General features: G+C 35.8%; 1 protein-coding gene across 1 annotated transcript; it reads left to right on the forward strand.

The window, feature by feature from the left end:
• On the forward strand, positions 10692–26017 carry LOC109824146 (ribulose-1,5 bisphosphate carboxylase/oxygenase large subunit N-methyltransferase, chloroplastic). The gene is made up of 12 exons (XM_020390678.1): positions 10692–11140; positions 11234–11309; positions 19546–19751; positions 19875–19961; positions 20088–20180; positions 20565–20719; positions 20823–20907; positions 20993–21079; positions 21151–21270; positions 25444–25545; positions 25631–25801; positions 25982–26017. The coding sequence occupies exons 1-11, from the start codon at positions 10871–10873 to the stop codon at positions 25796–25798; spliced, it is 1449 nt and encodes a 482-aa protein (XP_020246267.1). The 5' UTR covers positions 10692–10870; the 3' UTR covers positions 25799–25801; positions 25982–26017.

Raw genomic sequence — 26159 nt, forward strand, 5'->3', positions numbered from 1 at the left:
AGCCAACGGCTAGTTTTTGGCTGTTGTGGTTTTGGAGCTATGTATACCCCTTGCATTGGTTCTTTTTAAGGATTTTTGAAGGTTTTTAAAAGTGTTTTTGGTAGTTTATTTCCAAGTTTAAAAAATCAAAAGTTTGGTTTGTTTAAGTGAAGAAGTTTTCACAAAGAGAAGAAGCTTTCAATTTCAGTTTTGAGGAGTTCAACCTTAATTCTCATCTATATCTCTTTGTTCCATTTTAGATAAGTGTTTCTAACCCTTTAATCTAGCTTATTCTCATTTTGATTATCATATATATATATATATATATATATATATATATATAATATATATATATATATTATATATATATATATATATATATATATATATATATATATATATATATATAGTATATATATATATATATATATATATATATATATATATATATATATATATATATATATATATATATATATATATATATATATATATGTTGGATTAAGTTTAGTTTAATTTTTGATATTCTCATTGTTTACACACACACCCCTTGAGCTTTAATATTTCACATATTATATACATTTGGGTTGTGGGGTTGTATCCTTAAGTGAGCTTAAACTTTGTTCTCATCCTTGTTTACAGAACAAATCATTTACTTGCACTTAATTATCTAGAGAACACGTTGTAATACATAAGAACACTTAGAGGTGTGGTTAGTGAGAGACGGGGTCAATTCCAAGTTGTAAATCCTAGGGAGATGTTGTAATTCCAAGCACTTGAGGAAGGTGACACAGGCTAGGCTAACACTTAGAGGAGTGTATTGTGTGATTGCATCGTGTGAGTTATAAAAGTTTTTAGTGAACTTGGAAAACCGAGTGTGTAGTTATTTTGGTGATTAGTGGAGATTCTCCTCGAGGGTGGGGAGCGGAGACGTAGGTCGTGGGTCGACCGAACTCCATGATCATTTGCTTTGTGTTTGTGTTTGTCATTTGTGCACTATTCTCTCTTATATCTTGTATTCATATTTATATCGCCCATTGTTTAATTCTATATCCTTGCATTCATCACTTATATAATTTATATTGCTAAAATATCACTAGTAAAGTTTTAATTTGACATTAATATCGGATTAGATTATCAAATACCCTATTCACCCCTCCCCCCTCTAGGGTACTTTCACATTCATCCCAGAATAGTATCAAATATGATAAAAATCATTTAATATTATTTTTCACAATATATTCAAATTTACGTGGTTTCACAACATCGACCCATCCCCAACCCTATTATTAATGACTCCGTTAGATAATTTATCAAAATATCCTAACATGGAGAATTAATTGCTAAATTACCCTCCTGAATCAAATTGCTCCAAAGTATCTCCCTTTGTTCCTCTTTCCTCCCTGTAGTCTCTTTGAAGGTGACAATAGCGGTGGGTATGGCTTTGTTTATGGGAAAATTGAAGAAGAAATAAGAATTAAATTTGTATTTATCTCTCTAACTGACATAGAAAAAGAATGAATACAATCTCTCTTTGCAATCTCTTTCTAACTAATTTAGAAAAAGAAATTACAAATCTTCTACATCGGTTTTCCGATTTACAAAAGAGAGAAGTGATCAACGGAGCCCCTCCCCTTTGTTTAAACCTGGGTTCTTCTTGATGTCGATGGGAGCTTGAATCTTGTATCCTATTGATGATCCGAACACCTCGCTTCGTGGAACTTGGTAGAACTCTGAACGAGTTTAAGAGAACTTGCGATGCAAGTTTCAAAATCTAAACGAGTTTAAAACTCTGCAAAAGAGTTAACTTCAGAAAGAAAATTAATCCTTTTAAATTTAACCGAAATGGTTCACAAGCCAATGCCGAAAGCTCCAAGAAAAGCCTTCTCAAAAACCTCCAAAAAAGCTAAGAAGATCAAGACTCCAAATGCCCCTCTTTGCCAAGATCTTTTTCTGATCTCCAGATGATCCAAAAATCTATTTTAAGCTAATTTTTCAGCTATTTATAGGGGTTTTAGGGGTGTAACTAACCCCTAAAATCGCTCTTTAGTGGGGTTGTAATCCTCTTAGATCATGCAAAATAGTTTTGGAATCGTTCAACTTGTGTTTGAACGAGTCAAATATGAAGTTCGCGTTCTGAGAATGGACTCTATGTCTTGAACTTCGGACGCGGAGTTGGGCTCTGCGTTTGGGTCTAAAAACACAGTGGTGAACCCTGCATTCTGTTTTTGAAACACGGATGTGAACTTTGCGTCTTGAGTTTGGAACACAGCAATGAGCTGCACGTTTTGTTCTTAGAACGCAGAGGTGAGCTTTGCATCTTGAATCTAGAACGCAATGATGAGCTCCGCGTTTGGGTTTGAAGAGATCGTCAATTCTAATCTCTTTTCTCAAGTTCTGCAAAAATCATTTTCTTGTAATCCTTACATTTGGCTCTTTGAAATGTAAGAGTTGTCAACTTGTAACTCTCGTATATTGCAAAAGTTGTCAAATTATAACTTTCATCTGTCGTCGTGAAGGTTGTCATATTGTAACCTCCATCATTTGTGCTTTGTGGGGATCAGCTGTCTGCGGTAATTTTTAAACATCCCCACAAAGCACAAATGATGGAGGTTACAAAGTTCATGGTTGACTGGAATGAATTTTTAAAATGGTTTTGGATCTCGATTTTGATCTTGGAGCTGCTGATTCCTCATCATAAAGGATTTATTCCCTACATCTACTTCGAAGGCCTCAGGAACTTGGTTAAAGGAATTTCCCATGCTAGACCTGTGTGAGGGTGAACACTAAGCTTCTGCTTCAGAAACGCGAGGGTGGATCCTCGCATTTTGTTGATTTGAAACGCAGAGGTGAGCCTCGCGTTTGGCTCCTAAAACGCGGGTGTGAGTCTCACGTTTGGCTCCTAAAACACGGGTGTGAGCCTCACATTTTGAATTTAAAATGCGGAGATGAGCCTCACGTTTGGAGTTTAGAATGTGGGGATGACCGTTACGTTTGGAGTTTGGAACGCAGGAATGACCCTCGTGTTTTGAAATTAGAGCGTGGGATGGACCTCCATGCTTTGAAATTGGAGTGTGGGGATGGACTTTCGCATTTTGACAATGAACACTTGTCATTCTGTTGAAAAATATCAACATGTTCATGGGGGTTTAACTGTTAGAGGTGTGGTATTAACATAACAATCATTTGTGGACCTATCATCCTATTAGGGATGATTGATAAGTTGATTTTGTCATTAATATATAGTGTTAACTTGATGATTTTTAGGGGATTTATCACTCTATTAAAGAGAGTCGATAAGTTAATTTTGTCAAAAGTATGGTATTAACTTGATGAAATTATGTACTTGTGATTTGAATAAGATTTTGAGGACTTATCGTTCTATTGAGAGAGTCGATAAGTTGATTTTATCAGATGTATGGTATTAACTTGACGAAATTGTGTACTATTGATTTGAACAAGATTTTGAGGACCAATCGCTCTATTGAAGAGAGTTGATAAGTTGATTTTGTCAGAGAAGCGATATGAGCTGGACAAAATCAGGTATTTGTGATTTGAATAAGATTTTAAGGACTTATCGCTCTATTGAAGAGAGTCGATAAGTTGACTTTGTCAGATAAGCGATATGAGCTGGACAAAATCCAGTACTTGTGATTTGAATAAGATTTTTATGGACTTATCATCTTATTGAAGAGGATTGATAAGTTGATTTGGTTGTTAGAGGCGTTTTGTTAACTTGACAGGGTCGTGTTGCGATTTGAGCAACTTTGTGGACTTATCAACCTATTAAAAATGATTGATAAGTTGATTTGGTCATCACAAGTATATTATTAACTTAACTGTTTTGAGAATTCGTTATTCTGTTCGAGAAATAACAAATAATCAACCCCAGTCTTGATTAATACTTAGCAGGGGAAGAAGGGAGCTTCATGATCTACATGAGTAATATTTCTTGAGAAATTTCCCGTTAATTAACATCATGACCCTATCACCTTTTTTATTAATGAAACATCAAGCTCCACTCGAGTAGACTGACTCTATCACGAAGGGTCTTTCTCATTTGGAATTGATTCCGCTGGGAAAGGTTTTTATAGTTAACAGAGGTATTTTGTTGAACATGACAACTTAGAAGATATAAATCCCACCCCACCTTAGGAGAATCTGGTGCTAAATTATCAGCTAAGAAATCTGTCAGAGCTTGTCCTTTAACAACCTTTTGATGCATAAATCGCATCTCATGTTGCGATAACAGTATGGCCCATTTTGTGAGACAACAGTTCAACGAAAATGGTCTCATTATGAGCATCCAGGCGAATACCAAGGTTAGGCATTCTTTCTCCTAGCTTTCCCTGACATACTTGTACACTGCGGGTCGTCAAGTAGATTAGGATGGACCCACATTATCTCTCCTCTCGGAGTAGCAAAGGGTACCAACCTTTTATCTCTCTGACCATGTGGGTCAGCGTTTATTAGGCGTAGCTCCCTTTTAGGGCTCGAGATCACACTGATTGGAGCTTGAACTGATGGAGGACTCCCGAGTTGGATTGACACCATATTGGTGGTCGTTGTTTTCTGCCTCGGTTTCAGGTTCGAACCTAGCAATAATTTCTTCAGCCTTTTCACCTTGGGAGACAAGTTGCTTCCAAGAACAACATTCCGCAACCCCTATTTAGGCTAGGATGTTGGTCTGTAAATTGTGTCGACAGGTTTTCACTAGTGCAGACTGCGTCATACCTATCGGACATCGAAGAGTCATGCTTTGGAGCCTTTCGATGAAAGCTTTGATGGGCTCTCCCTCTTTTTGCTTAGTGGCAAGAAGGGTAGTGATGGAGACTTCTGTGTCGTCTTTAAAGAATCTTGACAGGAAGAGTCTCTCTAAATCCACCCACTTTTGGATACATCCGGCAGGCAATTTCATGAACTATTCAAAAGCAACCCCCTTGAGGGTGCCAATGAATAACTGAGTCAGTACAACATCATTTGATATCACATTCCCAATCCGTGACCTGAAATAGTAGATATGTTGGTTCGGTGATCCTGTGCCGTCAAAATTTTATAGGGTTAGGACTTCGAACTTTGAAGGATAAGAGGCTTATCTCATTTGACTGCATAGGGTCTAACAACTCCCTCATCTTGGAGCTCTCTTCTGTTGGCAATGGTATTGAGACGGGCTTCTAGTTCCTCCATTTTAGCTGACTGAGGATTCTGCTCAATCTCAGCCTCTCTCCGTTCTTCAGAGGAAGATTCTATACAGTGAGCTTCTTTATCAGAAGTCTCACTTTCATTCACCTATTCCTTCCTCTTTGATGTAACAATTCGAGATGAAGACGATCCTCCTCTTCGGGAAGATATACGCTAGGTCGGCGAGTTTGTTTTTGGGGACTTAGCTCTGTCTGTGACAATTTGAGCCATCAAGGCCCAGAGTTCATCGATGGCCTCCTGCTGTGCTTTTGAGCATGACTTGCTGCTCATCAAGTCTATTCATAAGATCATCAGGATATCTTGCCATATAAGCGGAGTTCTCATGTTCTTTGAAAGAGCTAGAGGATTGGGACTCTGCGATAACTGAATGTTCATCATCAGAGTTAATTCCTTTAGCTAATCTCCGATAATTGACAGGGGGTATAACTCCTTTTCAAGTCCGAGTATGTTGATAAATTCCATCAGACTCACTCGGATCTCTTTCAAACCAGGAGACCTTTCAGAGCTAGAGATTGATGACCTCCCTCTACCGATCATATTGGAAGTAACTCCAATGTATTCATCCTCTGAAGTTTTCCTCCTATGAGAATGTCGTCATTTGTTAGCAAAATAACATTTGTTAATCGGTCAAACACTGATGGTTTGGCCGCATGTGAGCAGCATTGACATCCCGAGAGGACCGTAGAAATCAGCCGTTCATATTGACATGAATGAGAGACTTGTTGCACCGGTCTTTCTCTCGATAAAAACCTTCTCAAATTCGTCATAGGGACTCGAGGAGATTTACTCACTAAACATGAGTTTTGAACTAGAATTCCCAGTCTATGATTGGACAGGACTAGCTCCTGGTGAACATAGATCTTATTGAGATGCCTTGAATCCGTAGACTTCTTATGTCCACCCATCAGTCTAGTCGCACTATGAATAACCCAGTACGGGGGTCTCGCTACCCGGTCAGCGAGCTGGGGGTCCGGGGGCGGCGCGCCCCTAGCTGGGGGGTCCAGGGGGAGTAGACGACCCCCCAACGGGGTTCGAGGCATCGTCCCAAAGGTCCACGGTATACATCAGGTTCTGTATTATGTTTGGCACTTAGAAAGTGAGGTTTGCGTTTTATCAATGAAATGTGATGGTCGTGTTTGGCACTTGAAACGTGAGGGTCGCGTTTGGTACTTAAAACATGAGGTCCGCGTTTAGGTTTGGCAACGTGGGCTTGGGGCTTTCAACTCGGTTGACGAGTTTAGTTGGATTAAAGTCTTCTCCTTCAGAGGAAAGACTGTCTGAACAGTCTAACCCGGGGAAGAGACTTTCCTTTGGTGAGTCGGCCACAATTGGAGCTTTGGTCTCCTTAGAGATTTTGCGGATCTTGCACATAGCCTTGGGGCTAAGGGATCCGAAGGAGAGGAGCTCCTCATACTTGGCTTGATCGAATTCCACCATCAGAGTTTTGATCGTCGTTCCAGCGAGGTTGATGTCGGATTGCGCCACCACTTCTTCATTGGTGAAAAAGCTAATCCCCAGCGGAGTTGTCATCTTTTGTTTGTGGAAAAATTAAAGAAAAAATAAGAATATAAATTGTATTTATCTCTTTAACTGACTTAGAAAAAGAATGAATACAATCTCTCTTTGCAATCTCTCTCTAATTGATTTAGAAAAAAAATTACAACTCTTCTATATCCGTTTCCCGATTTACAAAAGAGAGAAGGGATCAACGGAGACCCTCCCCTTTGTTTAAACCTAGGTTCTTCTTGGTGTCAATAGGAGCTTGAATCTTGTATCCCGTTGATAATCTGAACACCTCGCTTCGTGGAACTTGGTAGAACTCTGAATGAGTTTAAGATAACTTATGATGCAAGTTTCATACTCTAAACGAGTTTAAAACTCTATAAAAGAGTTGATTTCAGAAAGAAAATTAATCCTTTTAAATTTAACCGAAATGGTTCACAAGCCAAGGCCGAAAGCTCCAAGAAAAGCCTTCACAAAAACCTCTCCAAATGCTAAGAAGATCAAGACTCCAAATTTCCCTCTTTACCAAGATCTTTTTTGATCTCCAGATGATCCAAAAATCCATTTTAAGCTGATTTTTAGCTGTTTTTATAGGGGTTTTAGGGGTGTAACTAACCCCTAAAATCGCTCTTTAGTGGGGTTGTGATCCCCTCAGATCATGTAAAACGGTTTTGGAACCATTCAACTCGTATTTGAACAAGTCAAACGCGAAGTTCGCGTTCTAGGAATGGACTCTGCGTCTTGAACTTCGGACGCTGAGTTGGGCTCTGCGTTTGGGTCTAAAAATGCAGTGATGAACCCTGTGTTCTGTTCTTGAAATGCAGATATGAACTCCGTGACTTGAGTTTGGAACGCAACAATGTGCTTCATGTTTTGTTCTTGGAACGCAGAGGTGAGCTCTTCATCTTGAATTTGGAACGCAACGATGAGCTCCACGTTTGGGCTTGAAGAGATTATCAATTGTAATTTCTTTTCTCAAGTTCTGCAAAGATCGTCGTCTTTTAATCCTTGCATTTGGTTCTTTGAAATGTAAGAGTTGTCAACTTGTAACTCTCGTATATTGTGAAAATTGTCAAATTGTAACTTTCATCTGTCGTTGTGAAGGTTGTCAGATTGTAACCTCCATCATTTATGCTTTGCGGGGATCAGTTGTTTGCAGCAATTTTTAGACATCCTACAGGTTCTCTCTCCTCTCTTAAGGTGTCAATAGTGGTGGGAGGTGCTGGCGCTCTCTCTATTTATTACTTTTCAATAGAGAAGATGAGAGTATATTTGTCCAACCACCCCAAACATTAAAGTTAATGGAATATTCCCCACTCATTCTAAACTATGGGGCTAATATCGATACATATATAAGATTTGGGGGAGTAATATGAAAATATGAAGATTTGAGGGTCTAATATCAAAATGCTAATAATGCAAGGGACTAATATTGAAAAACCCATTTTTAATTCTTAACGTAAAATATATAAGGGATTTTTCGATATTTGTCCCTTAAAACCATTTGTATTTTGATATTAGTCCCCAACATATTTTAATTAAATTGCTAAAATATATTGATATTGGTCTCTCTGCTACGTTTTCCCGATTTAGACGACTGAGGATGTCTAGTTACCAAAATACCCCCACCCATACAACTTAGCAATCGGGCTGGGATCCAGGTTAGAGAAGGAGATTTGATCAATAGGGGAGATTCAATGACCTTTTGTAGCTTCGAAAAATGAAAAGAGCCATCAGAGAAGATGAATTTACCGTGATAAGATCATTGGAAAAGATGAATTGTGAAGCAGGTTAAACTCTTAGGGGGGGGGAGGTTATTCATTGAGACATCTGAGGGATAATGAGATAATTTTGGGGATCGTATTTCATAGTGTTATTTATTGGGACAAATGGAACAAGGATATTACCTTTTTGTGTTATTGGTTTTTTAGAACACTAGTGAGACAATTTCACAACTTGGGATAAAATTACCCTACTCATATACAAAAAATTTGTCCCAATAGTAAAAATTTACCACATCCTCTATATTGGAACAATTTTGTTCCACTTTGAAGGCAATTGTGATAATTTTTAAACCTTTTTGTATTACTTAATTAATACATTCTAATTATATTATAAATATATGACATGATATATAAAATATAAAGCAATAATATATTCAATATATTATATTATATTTATCATGTAATAAAATAAAATATTTTTATAGTTTAATTTATATGTATAATTAATTTTATGATATTTATTATATATTATTATGCGATATCAGATACTATATTATATAATAGTACAACGTATTTATTATAATCTTATATTATAGTTTAATAAAATATATTATTATATAATATATTGTATAAATTGTAGTTGATATTTTATTGTAGCAATTATATTATAGTGTATTATATTAAACCAATATAATAATATAGTATAATATAATATAACATATAAAATTAATAAATATGTTAGTATATTTCATTTAATTATAAAATAAAATAAAATATAAATCATGTTATGTAATTATATTATATTATATTATATTAATATAATAAATATATTATTGTACTATAATATAATACATTTTAGATATTTTTATATATCATAGTAATTATCATATAATATTATATTATATTTTAATTACAAATTAAGATTGGTATTTTGAATTAAAATGATCAGATCTTGTGTATGACCTCGAAATGGATTGGATTATATCCTATTAAAACATATGAACTAGTGTACAAGAAATTGCATCCTCAAATCACTGATGATATTTTAAATGATATTATATTAAATAAAAAATATTATAATATTTTATGCAGTAAATTTTAACCTATGATTCTGTTCTAATATATTAAATTAGATATTATATTAAATACATTATTTATATATTATATCAGTTATTATATATATGGCATACTATTATAATATAATATAATAATTACTAATATTAATAAAATATTATGATATAATATTATTATATAATGTAGCATACTAATATAATATAATAATTAATAATATTAATTAGTAATTATAGTATAACATATTATATTTTTGTATAAATAAAAAATAATGTATTATATTAAATATTATATTAAATATGTTGATCTTATATTATATTAATTATTATATAGTATATCATGCTAATATAATATAATATAATATAATGTAATAATTAATAATAATTAATAATATTACTTAGTAATTATAGTACTATATATATTTTAATTTAAAGTAAAATAATATTTATATTATAATAATATAATAAACCAATTAGATAAGTTAATTTAGAAGTAATTAATAGGTAAAATTATATTTTAATAAGGTGCCACATCATCAATTATCCCACATGAATTGTCAATCAAATGCTCAAATTATCCCATTATCTTACTTTACCCCACTCAAAATATCCTAAAGAGATAAAATTATGCTTGGCCCCAATTTGTCACAACCAATAACCCTCCTTAAGGATACGTATGTGAGGGTATTACTGTCCGTACGATATAGACATGACGTAATATTCCACAGCATTTGTAATCATAACTAGCCTCAAAGACTAATATCAACAGCAATTTGAGGGACTCTCTGTGAATTTTTGCACATACTTTTTATTTTATGTTGCTGTTATTAGTATTGTTTGATGAAGAAAGGATTACACGGATTTATAAGAGTAGTACCTACAAAACCCAACCGCATAAGAGCATCTCCAACAGCTTCCCCATTTATCATTTTTAGAGAATTTAGTTAAGTTTTTGGTCCAATAGAGTCCCCATCTTATTCCCAAAATAAAGACGGAGAAGAAAAAACGGGGAAGCTTCCCCAAATTTGCAGCATTCTCCAAATTTTTAGAGGAAAAAAAATATTTTTTAAAATAAAAAAACTGTTAGAGTTGATGTAAAAATAATTTAGAGAATATGACTTTTACTTCCCTATTCTGAAAAAAATTTTAAAGAAGCCGTTGGAGATGCTCTAAATCGTCAGCTCGCTCCTCCTCCTTACCCCTTCCTTATCTCTCCCTTACACAACCAAACAAATCCACTGAAAAACTGCAGTTCAGCAGACCAGATAAAGAACTCCCTCCCATTCCCACACCACCAAGAACACAAAAAAAAATGTCTCCCCTCGCCCTTACCAATTTTTTTTAACTCTCACGTCCAAACCCTAACCCTAATCCCCATTCCCCAAATCCGCCATGGCCGTCCTCTCCTTCTCCTCCCCGGTCCGCTTCCCCTTGACCTTCTCGCGCCGCCTCTCACCGTCTCGCCTCAGACGTAGCTTCCTCGCTTGCTCCGCCGAAACCCTAGTCGCCGCCTCCGGCGAAAAATCAGCGGAGAGTGGCGACCTCAAATCTTGGCTCCATAAAGAAGGGCTGCCTCCTTGCAAGGTCGTGCTCAAAGAGAGGCCCTCTCATGGTGGAAAGCATCGGTCGATCCATTACGTCGCTGCCAGCGAGGATCTCAAGGTGAATTTGGGTTCTTTTAGTTCATTTGGTAGTTGTTGGTTGTTTTCTTGATTTGATGATGATGAGGATGAGCGTGGTGGGTTTTGGTTGCAGGCGTGCGATGTGGCGTTCTCAGTGCCGAATTCTTTGGTTGTTACATTGGAGAGGGTTTTAGGGAACGAGACAGTTGGTAAGAGATTGATCCTCAATTTATTGTTAGCAGAGCTTGTAATTGGTCTCCGACTATGCATTAACGCCAAAATGGTTTTTTCTGTATTGGAAAATTAAATATTAGTATATACCACTGTTTTTCTTGTAATGTTTTTGGGTGTTTTACTTTTATCAAAACAATAGATATCCAGTGGACCTAAGCATACTAGTATACCTCAAAGCACAGGGGCTGTTCTAAATACCTTGAAACATTTGAATTTTGAATCGTGTAGTTGTTCTAGGTCAAGCAAATGTTAAGAGAAAGAAACCAAATCATAAACGCTTAGCTTCTCAAACCAGGGTTGTTGAAGGTGGAGGCTTGAAGTAACCAATGATAGTTCATTTTTTCCTAGTAAAATGACAGAATGAGCAATTTTCTAAAGAATATGACAACCGTAAAACTGTATATGGGTGTGGCAAACGAGGCTGTTGACCACGGTGGAAGCTTTGGTGCTTACCATCAAAGCTTGTGATTTTGCAGTCACCAATAGGCTTCACTAGGTTGGTTTCTCGGCTTATTCATGCTGTAATTTCTTTGACAAGGAATTTTGCATTGAAATATAGAGATTAGAGAGTTGGCTGTTAAATTTAGTAATTTAGTTTTGTTGAATCTTTCCTACCTTTCAATTGTGCTCTCAACCTGACCCTTCTGATACAAAGTGATGAGAAAGGCTTCACACACCCAAAAAAAAAAAAAAGTTTCAATCCAAGGTTACGGGAAGAAGTGGGAGACAATTGGCTGTGCTCCATTCTTTTTCCTTCATGGTGAATTTGCAAGTATACAGTGTTTTTAAAGGTGCGTGCCTCACTACACCTCATGCGCCTTGTGATGCGGGGCAGTAGCGAAACGTCCCGCATCTAATACAACAATGCTTTTTGCGCCCCACAAGCATCTTGACCTTGTGCAGTGTGCATTTAGTACATAGACTCATTTATTTTTGTTTGTTAACATTCAATCATGTCTTTATAAAAGCAAAATTAATCCATTAGGCCTTTCTAGTGGCCTTTAATTGAGGACCCTTACTAATCGTCGTTTGCTACTTGATTTTGCTTGGATAGTAGTCTTGATTTGACATTTGACTTGAAAAATTATGAACTTTGAATGTGTTAACATTAAAAATTAAGATCTTTTATTGTGATTTGGTAGTAAGATATTATATATTCTGACATATTTTTTATGTGAATTCCTTAACATGTTCTTTCGTGCTTGATTATCAATCTTGAGAAATTATGCGTGCGGTGTGCGCTTTGCATCACTTGGGCGTGCACATCACATTGCGTCTTGCGCATGTGCGCATAAAGATACTTTGTGCCCCGCATTTCGCCTTATGCATTAACAACACTGCAAGAATATATGTATTGCAACAATCCTCTGGTTGTAACCTAACTAAAATTGATATGCGTAAAGTTTATAAACCAAATTATTCTTGGTGAACTAAAAAAGCATGCCACTACTTATTCAAGTATTCAACTATATATTGTGGCTCTTTGATAAGAATCCTTGAAGGTAATTTCTGGGGAAGGATGGTTGTCAAGCTCTCAAGTTGCGTGTGAGATATCATGCTTCAACTTGGAGGAAGAATGTAGCGACTATATATTAAATTACCTTTTTATTAGCTCTAGTATGTAAGGAGTCTTAATCATTGTTTTAAATATTCCTGACATGGCCCAATATATCCCCCGATATATCCTTTTACAGGGCTTGCCGCAACCGATATGATCTTTAAATATCTTTTACCGCTTTTTGGCTATTTTGAGTGATAAATCCCTGATATGGCCGATATATTAGCCAATATGTGAACCAATATATCTTTTTATATAGCTTGTTGCAAAATAATATACCGTGTTTGGAATTTTTGGGCGAGATATCAAGATTTCCCCATTATATCAAATGACATTTTGGCCTAAAAAAAGCAGATCGAATGTAGCAACGTTGCTTTGCACTTTTGTTTGTTTTAGAAGGTTGATTAGTGATCCTAAACATATATTATTCATAAATGACATTTTGCCCTAAAAAAACAGATCGAATGTTGCAACGTTGCTTTGCACTTTTGTTTGTTTTAGAAAGTTGATTAGTGATCCTAAGCATATATTATTCATATTTTGTATGTTTAAATTTTATTACATATGTCGAGATTACATTTTAATGCATTATACTATGTATGCAAACATTCATTATGGTATTCCGATATTTACCACATATCCCCGATATTTCCCCGATATCCGCAATCCGATATGAATTTTGGTCATCCGATATTTCCCCGATATCCGATATTTAAAACCTTGGTCTTAATACATGTCCTTTAAAGGTTAACATGTGTTGTTGCTGCTCGTGATACATACTGGGATTTGTGATCTCCATAAGTTATAATATACATGGAAGAGAGATCATGTGTTTCAGACCAATGATCAGGTGGTTTCTAAATAAATGTTTTCAGTGACATTACAGATGAGACTACTTGACTAATGATTGGATATATTCAAACCATCATATCATGGTCATAGCATGTTTATTAATGAGAAGAACTGGGATGTGATTTTTGGTCTGAGTCCTTTTGTATTTTCTTATGATTTCAGTTTAAGCAACATTTCACCCTTCGTGTGCGTGCACATGCGTGTGTGCATACATTCATGGGTGCTCGTGCGCGCGTGTATTAGGACTAGTTTTTATTTTTTTATTTTTTGGATTACTCATGTTTGATGCGGTCTCTGATAGGACTGAAACCAACTTAAAATCTGTCCCAGCCATTCATGGGTAAGATATAAGTTGATCTGATGGACATGTTGGGATGGATACGGGTTGAAAACCGAATCCCTGACCTTAACCTGAACAAGAGTATGTAGGCATTAGCAAACTGAATCTTTCCAGATCCAGCCCAATTCCAATCTTGAACTTAATCTGGACTCAACATATAGTTGATAGGAGTTAATTATGGAAGTGATGACATTCTTAATTTGAGTTGTTCCTTCTTTTTACAATATCCATTGTCAAATTTCCACTTCCTAAAATGAAAGATATGATAAACTAACAGAGACACTAATTGCTCATGATTTCGTTGATAAAAGTTTATATCTCCTATATTATTGGCATATTTTCTTGTTCTATTGCTTATATGGATGTTAATAGTAATGAAAGTGAAAGATTCATATATGTACTGGAGAAGGCTCATGCATGGAAATGAATCACAGCATAGAAAAGTTAAAGACTTATAGGTATTGCCAAAGTTGCATGGAAATGGATATGTGTACCTGTGCAGGTGCGGCACATGGCAAAATTTGTAAAATGTAGTGTACGGGGACACAACTAGTATATATGTATATATATATGTGTGTGTGTATGTATGTATGTATATATATGTATAAATATATATACATATATGTATATATGTGTATACATATATGTATATATGTGTATACATATATGTATATATGTGTATACATATATGTATATATGTGTATACATATATGTATATATGTGTATACATATATGTATATATGTGTATGCCCCCGGCGCGGGGCGCTGCAGGTTGGAACAATTGTGCCCCACACCAGAGGCGGGGCGCTGCACGAGGCGCGCGCCTCGTGTGCGGCTGACACATGTGTCATGTAATAGACTCTTTCTTCTGGTTTTTTAAAATAGTTAACATATTACATATTTACATCCCGTAATAGACTCTTTCTTGTTAGTTGCTAATCCATTCTTCATCTTTTCATGTTTAACCTATAAAAAGGAAACAATAATTAGTAATTTAGTATACTTGTTTGCTAATTGTAACTTCCTTCTCTAATTAGCATGCTAACTAGAAAATTATGAACATGTAAATATGTAATTGTTACCTCCATTCTCCATCTTTTCATGCTAACTAGCAAATAGCATTTAAGAATGCTAACTAGAAAATTATAAACAATCATATTTTTTTAATCACTTAATTGTTACTTAAAAATACATATATCATATTTTAAATAAAAATACATATATCTTATTTGTTACTTGCTTGTTTTGTTTCATAGATTTTTGCTTATGTTGGAGATTATCTTACATTGTGATTTGTGGCAACTTATGAACTTCTCTACGTTATGCATGCTAATTAAGACTCTTTCGTGATTTAGTAGGTAAAATTATATTTCTTAGTCTTTTTATGTGACAATTTATAAATATGTTGCTTATATACTTCTTTGTCTTATGTTAGAAAATATTAATTTGAGTTGTGCGCCTCAATTTAGTGAGGTGCGCGCATCGTTGTGCGCCTTGCACATGGTGAGCTTAAGGGCCTTTGCGCCCCGCATTGCGCCTCGATAACAATGTGTATACATATATGTATATGTATATACATATACATATCTATATGTATATACATATCTACATATATACATATACATATACACAAGGTTTTAAATAGCGGTTATCGGGGATTTATCGGACGGCCAAAATCCTTATCGGATAGCGGAAATCGGGGATATATCGGGGATAAGTAGTATTTATCGGAGTGATATACTGGATGATGTATATATATAATATGATAACTAAAAAATATAATCTAACCATACTTAATGAAATATAAACATACCAAAATGTAAATCATCATGTTTAGAATCACTAACCAATTATAGAAAGCAAAACTTGCATCTTGACTGCACGATGAAACTATTTGATTGCATAGCCTTACTTATCGGCCGATAATCCCGATAAAAAAACCTTACTTATCGGCCGATAATCCCGATAAAAAAACCTTACTTATCGGCCGATAAGTACCGATAACGCCGATAACTCCCCGATAACTTGCCAAAAACGATAACCGATTAAAAATCCAAGTTATCCTATCGGACAGCTCCCAAATCCGATAACTCGGCCGATAATATCGATTATCGGCCGATATTTAAAACAGTGATATACATATCTATATGTATATGTATATGTATATACATATACATATCTATATGTATATACATATCTACATATATACATGTATATGCATATGTATATACATGTATATACATATACATATACATATATATGTATATGTATATATATATATATTGAAATTAATGATTTACATGGGATCATTATTATTTCTAGTTTGTGTATTATTTCTAGATTATAAATTGGAAGTTGCTCATTTTTGAACTAGACAATCAAACGACCCCTTTAAATCGTCATTTTTAACTTGGATATGAACTAAAACAAACACGATCCATGGCTAACAAGTTTCAAGAAATGGATATGAAGCGTAGGATACACTTACAAGAAGTGTATGAAAAGTGTTTTAAAATTAAAATATATATCATATAATTGAGTACATTTTTGAATAAATGTATGCACATATCCCAGTGTCCGTGAAGTTTGGGTATTAGTACGGGTACGTGCCCGACATAGCTTCATGATAGAAGCACCGGGGTAACATAGGGTAATGCCTTCTAAGTTCAGTAGTTGCAATGTACAGTGCGTCACTTGATCCGTGCCTAGCTTCCCTTTTGTGATGCCAGATCCACACGGGGCTTTGTTTTGTATTTGCCTAAGGAGCGACTTAAACTAAACAGTGCCAAAAAAATTAATGGTAGTTTTTAACAGAAGAAGGGTGTCAGTATCACTTTTCGGTTAAACACACTTTATTAAACTAAGATACATAGAAACTAAGTGTCAGACATGGCAAATGCATTTACTATGTTGGAAAGGAGATACATGCCAAAGTTTCTAGCCAGAAGTTTTCTTCATAGCATAGGTTATTCTGGTAAATTCCTCCCACTAACAAGCAGTACATGAAATTCATCAAATTCTTAAGTAGACATGATATTCCCGACCTTTATGATAAAATCCTTACTGAATGGTGAATTACTCAAAAGCCTTTATACCACTATGTTGTGGACATGCACCTAGTAGCTGCAGGTTGTGGTCACAATAGTATGGGCGTAATGTTAAAGAGGGAAAAAGGATAATTATTACATGGATCTGCTGATTCAGGTAGCATTTATCTATATACTAAAACCACTGGCTCTACATCTGTAGTAATGCAGTGTAGATAACTGCAATTCACCTTCTAGAAATCATGATATTGTAGATCTACAACTATAGTAATGCACTGTAGATAACTACAATTCACCTTCTAAAAATTATGATATTGTAGAGACAAAAAAATCAATGTACAAAGATCATCTTACGTTTTAGAGATTTGGGAAAGATATTTTTACACTAACTTTATGACCCTTGAGTTTAGATAGGAGTGTTCTACAAACATGTAGGCGCACTAAAATTTGAGTGGTGGTAAACTGGGTGAGCAAAAACTTGGTGAATGTTAGGAAATAGGAAAAAAGTATAGGCAATTAAGTTGTACCGCTAGAGCATTTTGGCTAGAAGAGAACACTCTGAGAGGACAAGCAAATGAATTTGAAATTAGTGAATCGTGTGGCTCTCAATGTTATGCTCACTATTCCACTGTTGCTAGCCCTACTCAACAATATTAAATTTAGCAAAAATTAAAAAAAAGGAAATGTAAATAGGTAATTTTACCTATAAACCCAAAGTGCTACCCCATTTATTTTTAAGGACAAATTTTGAAAACCAACCCATTTCCAAACTTATTCATAAAAAACGACCTGTTTGAAACTTATTTGCCAAAAGCGACCCAGTTTCAGCCAACTGGCTGAAACTGGATCGTTAGTTGGCTGAATCTAGGTTGCTTTTGGTGGAAAAAAAAACCAAACTTCACGGGACTTGAAGACCCGTGAAGATTTTACATAACAAAACTTCACGAGACTTGAAGTCCCATAAATTTTTCGCCAAAAACGACCCAATTTCAACCAGTTGGCTGAAACTGTGTCGCTTTTGGCAAATAAGTTTCAAACAGGTCGTTTTTTACAATTACTTTTAGAAATGAGTTGCTTTTCAAATTTTGTCCTATTTTTAAATCCACCCACATAAAAAAGGAAAATTTTCCTATAAATATAAAGTTTTAGTCCACTTATTTTTAAACTGACCAACTTCGAAAAGCAGTCTTAGACTTAAAATACTCCAACGAATAATTTTTATATCTACTTTGTATTTCAACAGTTTGTATATAATGTCAGTTGTTATATTCTACTGCAACTTGCTATATTTTGATTCTAATTGGTTGGACATACGGTTATTTTAAACAAATGCTTACACCGTTTATTTATTCTTTTTTTTTCACATTAATGTTGCATCATCACAATTTGTATATGAAACTTTTGCCTATAAACCCAATTTTGATATAGATGGTTGCCTATAAACCATTTTAGATATGCTTTGTACTCCAGCAGTTCGGTATATAGTTGTGTTATATTTTTCTGTAGCTTATTACATTTTTATTTTAAGCTGTTAAATATATAATGTAGTTAATAACCAAATGCTTAAACCGTGTTGTTGGGTTTTTTCTACACTAATGTCACGAGCCTCACTTGATGTAGATGAGTTTTATTCATTCATTTAGTTTTAAATACAACTACCTTCAAAAAGAATTCTTTGCCTGTTAACCTAAAATTTTACCATTATTTATTCTTAAACCCACCCACTTCCAAAAATCACTTTTAAATCCAAAATAATCCACCGAATTAATTTTGAACCCACTTTGTATTCAACAATATGGTATACATTTGCTATATCTTATGGTAACATGCTATATTTTTTCTAAATAATTATATGTATGGAGTATTTTTAAACTAAATACCTAAACTATATTTTTTTCTTTTTTGACTTTTTTCACTATAATGTATTTGTTGGGTCAATTTTGCTTGTTTTATTATGTTATGATCCCAAGTTCCTGTGCATCTGCAAAAAAGACAATGATTAGTTCTTCTGCCAAAGAAACAGGTTTCATTCTAAGAAATGTTAAAACATGTCTTGTGATAGTTAACTTCTTCTAGATTGTAATAATTAATCTAGTAGTGTAATGTTATGGTTACGTGCCTGCATCATGTTTTCTTGCAAAAAAGATTATGACTGGTTTGTCTGCAAAAGAAACCGGCCACATTCTGGGAAATACTGAAACATGTCCTGTGAATCTGTGATTGTAAATTGTGTATAGATTACAATAGTTAATCACGATCTTTGATTTTTTTCCTCACGATTTTTGATTTTTTTTCCATTCTGTCCCTTTTGTTGGAATTGCATATGTGGGTCTTAGGAAAGTAGTTCTTGAACATTCATTTGTTCTGGATTTATTTAATATCTGACTCTTCTGCAATCTCCTTGGGTCATGCAGCGGAACTGTTAACAACCAACAAGCTGTCTGAACTAGCCTGTTTGGCTTTGTATCTCATGTACGAGAAAAAGCAGGGTAAAAAATCGTTTTGGTATCCATTCATCAAGGAACTTGACCGTCAACGGGGCCGAGGACAACTAGCTGTGGAATCTCCTCTTCTGTGGTCCAAAGCTGAACTTGCTTATCTGGATGGTAGTCCTACCAAGGTAGGTTCTGTTGTACGGATTTCCTTTTATGTTAAGTTTTTTTTTTAAATGCATGTGGACTCTATCATGTGCTTAATATTCTAACAAATTAACAACTAAATTATGTTTTCCGCAATGATTTAGGCTGAAGTTCTTGAAAGAGGTGAAGGAATAAAGAGAGAATACAATGAATTGGATACAGTCTGGTTTATGGCAGGTTCATTGTTTAAGGTAATTCTCATTCACACATTAGTAATCTTAAGCTGTTGCATTCTCGTTTTATCAAAATAGACTCAATATGAAGTTTGTCGTATACTTTGCTTCCCCCATGTTTCATATCCTTTATTTTGTGTGCAGCAATACCCTTTTGACATACCTACTGAGGCTTTTCCATTTGAGATTTTCAAGCAGGCGTTTGTTGCAGTTCAATCATGTGTTGTGCATTTGCAGGTAATTCTGTGATGCTCATTTAAAATGCTATGAAATATAAATTCAGATGGCTAGGATATGAATGTCTCTAACGTTCGCATAATCAGCTAAAGAAATTTAGGCTTACTAGTATAAGGAGATTTGATACGTAAATTACTGCCAGTAGGCAGGATCGCCTGAAATGTTATCGTAATTAGGACGAGAAATTTCTCTAAATGTCTACAGTGTACTTTTCAATTTGATGTATTGCAATCTTGGTAGTTCACAGCATACCTAAGTTTCTTTTATGGTTGAAGAAAAAAATCTTAGCAATGTAAACAGTGGCACTTGTTGGTTGTTTAGGCTTCATATACCTCTACTTCGTCAACCATCTGAAAAACCAATACTTCTGTTTGTTGGAAATAGAAAGTCAGTCTGGCTAGAAGGTTTGCTTTGGTTCCTTTAGGGCCTCCCCTATTGGCTTACAAGAGCAACTGCAAAGCAATGTTAACTGCAGCCGATGATGCTGTTCAACTCGTGGTTGACCGCCCGTATAAAGCTGGAGAGGCAATTGTCGTATGGTATTCTTTTTTCCCCAATTCATATGCTTAGTGAGTATGCTATAATTTTGGATCCCCTTTCCATTGGCAATGCTGTTAGTCAATGTTCTAAAAAATGTCACAGGTGTGGGCCACAACCAAATTCACGGTTGCTCCTGAACTACGGTTTTGTGGATGAAGATAATCCTTATGATCGTCTAGTGATTGAGGTGAAGTCCATACAATGCATTTAATATTACATGGGACTTCTTTAGCCCGTTCATTAACTTTCTTCACTTGTTACTTGTGATGTAGGCATCCTTAAATATGGATGATCCACAATACCAAGAGAAGAGAATGGTGGCTCAGAGAAATGGAAAGCTTGCTGTTCAAGTTTTTCACGTAGGAATTTGTAGTATTTGACTTTTTCATATAGTTGCTTGGCGAGCATTATATTATGCCTCTTTGCGTAGGTGTATGTGGGAAGAGAGAAAGAGGCTGTTCTAGACATGCTGCCTTATCTGCGATTAGGTTATGTCTCAGAGCCATCTGAAATGCATTCAGTTATATCTTCACAAGGTCCTATTTGTCCTGTAAGTCTCCTTATCCACTTCGTATTCTTTTTAATTCTGTAACAGAAGACTATTTGGTGATGACATCAAAACTAGCACATGTTTGTCTAAAAGGAGAGGTCATAAGAGAGAGATTATATACTATTATTCTTCTTCTTGTAAGATTTTCCTCCCTGTCAATCTCTACCATTAGACTATCTATAACCAGCATCCTGGGAAACAAATTGAAGTTAGATTGTTTCCTACATAAAGCTCCTTACGTTATATAACACACAGAACACATATTCTGATATATGTTAACTTTCTCATGCTTTTGGCTTCACAAGGTGGTGTTTAGACACTCTGATGCTTGATTCTTCATTGTAAAAATGATTAGAACAAGGTTTATGTAAGGTAGACTGAATCCACTTAGTCTGGCAACCTATGATGCACCATACAAATATGTGATAGGATACATGATACTGGTAACAGGTTCAATAAAGCCTACAGAGTTAGAAATGAACACTTGCAAATACATCCAAATAAAGTAAAAATGCATGTGTCTCGGCGTTCACATATTAATGTTGTTTATTTCCAAATTTTGGGTATTCAAAATAAATTCTCAAGCTATATACATCAATTGTTACCCTTAAAGTTACAATTCTGTGTTAACAAGTAGGAAGCCATAATGATTCATCTAAAGTTCGAACGGAATTGTGAACCCGATAATTTAAGCAATTAGAATTCTACCTTTTAGTCAAAATACAATGAGCAGCACATGGAGTGCAATATAAATGAGGATACTCTTTTTCCAATTCCGCTCCTATAAATAAAAGAATAAAAAAAGATCAATATCAGAGCATCCTAACATAGCATTAGCAAATGATTCATAAACAAAATAAAATCAATTGCTTAAAATTTACCTACATATTTGAGACTAGAATGGTTATCTGTGACGATATGAACAACATTTTGAGGTCCTATGAGCTTAATCTGCTCACTAAGTATCTCAAACATTCTGTCACCTGTCTTGATCTCATCAGAAGCATCAATAGAGGAAAGAAATATCGTACCATGAGGAGAGTTCACAAGAAAGTTGATCAATGTCCTCCCCTTTCTATCACTCTAACCATCTGACATGAAAGAACAACATTTGGTAGCCCACACATCTTTATGAGGTTGTATTAGATCATCAGTGTATTTTTTTCTCCTTAAGCAAAGGCTCTCTCAAATGGTGTAGTGTCGGAGGAGGCAAGTTAGGCCCAAAAGCCCCCACGGACTTTAACATGGTTTTGAAAGATCTAAGACGATCGGCATTAAAGGGAATGCCAGCTTGATACTACCACCGAGCTATGTCTTGATACATTTTAGCCACTGTATTTTTGTTAAGGCTTTCTTCAATACATGTTTGCCTCACCTTGCACCTTCTTTCATCCTTGACGACTTCTAGAGCTGGATCGAATGTAAGAAATGCATCCATCGGCCCCTTTCTCTTCGGGCCTATGGAAGATCCCACACTGTGTAAGCCAACACTCCCCCTCCCTCTTGCCGTTACCGAAGATGACCTAACAACCGCCGAGCCTTTTCCTCTATCTCTACATTCTTGTACTTGTTCATCTTCATCCTCCTCCTCATCGATTTTAACCATGTTCTCATCTCCAAGTTCGGGGAGATAATCATCTATAGCTTGTTGTCTTTTAGCTATTTTTTGTTGTTCTTCATAATCTTTTAGCTCTTCAACCACATCGGGAGGGATTTTTTGACAAAGCCTCACATTTTTGCGTTTCCTATCTGTCCCGATTATATGCTCTTTTTGTCGGGATACACCGCCATTTATGATCTTGTTACAAAATATGCACTTGTGTCTATTGGCATTCCCATCAACTAATGAAGTATATTTTCATGTAGGATCTTGTCTTCTTCCACCACCCACCGATGAAGACATATCTACACCAAAACACATATATGCATTATGCAACAAAATTCATATATTTACAAATAATATAATATATAGATTTAGTGAATTAAAGTATTAAACTTGTACGTTAATTTTCATTTAATCATGCAACAAAATCAATTTTAGAAGAATAAACTTAATTAATAACTGAAGCAGTGACAAAACCCTTTACTGTTAAAACAACAATCAAATTTCTGTAAGACTGGTTGCCACAATAGCAACAGTAAGAACATTTTTACTGTTAAAAAACATACATCACAAATAAAAAAAAATCTGCTCGCTGAGGATTAAAAAAGAGAACTGCAAAACAAAAGAAAAAAAGAAAACAAAAAGAAATCGAAAAATAAAAGGAAACTGGAAAAAAAGGAGAACCTGCTTGCCGTCGCCGCTCGCCGTCGTCGCCCTTCGCTATTGCCCGTCGCCCCCACTTGCTATTGCCGAGTGGAGGCCGCAAGAATGAAAATCGGGAGAAAGAGTTGGAGAAGGAGCGACAAAACCCTAGCCACTGCTTTTTTTCTTTCAGGTTTAAGTGAAAATCGGGTTTGTACCCAAAAGCCAATAACTCATTGCTTTGCCTACCTGTTACTGTGGCGCGTGCTTTCGCGCTTGTGTCAGGTGTTGCGGGACACTGATGAGACGCGAGTCCGAAGCAAGTTGCGGGACGCTACTCCATTGCGCCGAAGCGCCTTGCGCCCGAGGCGCATGCCTCGTTGCGCCTTTAAAGTCACTGAGGAAAGCTAAATATATCATTTTAGATTTCTCTTAATGAAGTGTGATTCCTTGTCGGGTAACACTGATCGTGATTGGTAAATTTTAGTCTTCTTGTTAGTCAACAAGGCTTGCTAACTGAAGTTTTTGACTAGGAGATGTGTTGGATGATATTATATGTTCCACTGTTTAGGTGTTTGGATAATTAGGCGAATATCCATATCTATTTATGTAACACTCCTAATCTCTATTTAAGAAAAGTTAGGGTTAGACGAATAATATCTTTGCTTTTTCTATTTCTATGCATGGTATTAGAGCCGACATCTCGATCCCAAAGAACTTCTCTCTTTCAAGATCTTGGGGCTGCCGATGGGCTTTTGTCGCAAGCACGACCTCTATGCTTCCCCTCGGCGGCTTCAAAAACCTCGGTTTCAACAACCTCAGTCAAAAACCCTACACTTCAAAAACCCTTAAAAATACGGCTATAGTTCATCGTAGTACTCTCTGCTGATTGCCTTTGATAACTTTAGATCCGATCCGAATCAGATTTACGTCATGGGGTTTATATTGCATCAAATACATCTTCAACAGAGCCATTCAAGAACTTTTTGGTCCGTTTATTCTATAGATCAATCCAAGATCTGTCTAGTCTGTACCTTCTACAGATTAAGCACCACTTTGATCACTCAAGCATAAATTTTCAATATTTCCTCAACGACCTACTGGCTATCTGCCTAGCGTTTCTACTGCCTTAATTGCCTAGAGTTTCTATTGGCTATCTGCCTAGAGTTTCTATTGGCTATCTGCCTGGTGTTTCTAATGGCTTGCGCACCTAGGGTTTTTACTGCTGGTGTTTCTAATGGCTTGCGCGCCTAGGGTTTTTACTGGCTCACCTGGGGTTTCTACTGATTTTACCTGCCTAGGGTTTCTACTAGCTTCCCACCTAGAGTTTCTTCTTGCCTTGATATGTCCCTATATTGAGGGTCTTTTATTTCTGATTGGCCGATTATCAGCTTATCAGAAATTGAGGATTTAATTGTGAACTTTGTCTGACACTATTTTGGGTCTTGACTTATGCTCGAGTTACATTGGGCTAATATGATACCTTTTTGGATTGCTACTTCGTGAGATCTATTTCTTGCTCAACGGCTACTTCAAATCTCTATTTAAGAGAAGTTAGGGTTAGATGAATAATATCTTTGGCTTCTCTATTTCTCTACAATGTGTACGTTCATCGAGGAGGTGAAATCTTTGTCAATTGATCTTATTAGATTATCTACTATTCCCTTTGCTGTATAACCATTCTTGTTACTTATAGATCAGTATTGCATGATCGTTTCTCTGTGCTACCATGTGAATGCTATGTAGGGAGGAATCCTTTAGTTTACGAGCTCAGATTACTAAGTTGAATTATTCAAATATTTTTGCATGAGCTCTCCTCCTTAATGATATGGGTGGTACCTTATAATTATGTAGGTACTGTTTGTACTTTTTTCTAAGATGCACATCACATTATATTGTTAATTTCATGTGCATTTTATTAATAATAGGCGAGTCCATGCATGGAGCGAGCTGTTTTAGACCAGCTTGTCCGATATTTTGAGACTCGTCTTGCCGGCTATCCAACAACCTTAAGCGAAGATGAATCAATGGTAATATTTACGACAATGTTATTCTTCTACTTTCTACATCTGACCAGGTTCCGTAGCTTATTAAGTCAATCACGTGGTAAATCAGTTGGCAGATTACAGTCTGGATCCAAAGAAACGAGTTGCTACCCAACTTGTAATGATTGAAAAGAAAATGTTAACTGCTTGTCTTCAGTCTACTTTGGAATTCATAAAACAGTTGCCAGATCACTCTGTTTCTCCTTGTCCAGCTCCTTTTGCGCCTGAATTAAAATGAATGGTATCTCTCTCTCTCTCTCTCTCTCTCTCTCTCTCTCTCTCTCTCTCTCTCTCTTGCATGCACCCACACATACAAACACCGGCATATACACCCATACAAATATAACAAAGAAAACCACTGACATTCCATCTCTCTCTTTCTCAAAATAAAAGACTGATATTGAATTTTACTTATTGGCAGGACCACCTAATCCTGTTACTTCATAGCTATAATCTTGAAAGTCAAGAATGACGCAGCTGCTGTTTTGACTCTGGATTGCAATTCCACCGACATAATCCAGTCGTGAGTCTAATGAATGGTGACGTGTAACTGCAATCATTCCCCCCCCCCCCCCCCCCCCCCCCCGCGCGCGGGGCCA

The sequence above is a fragment of the Asparagus officinalis genome, chromosome 9 (genome assembly GCF_001876935.1).
Source record: "Asparagus officinalis chromosome 9, Aspof.V1, whole genome shotgun sequence".
NCBI lineage: Eukaryota > Viridiplantae > Streptophyta > Magnoliopsida > Asparagales > Asparagaceae > Asparagus > Asparagus officinalis.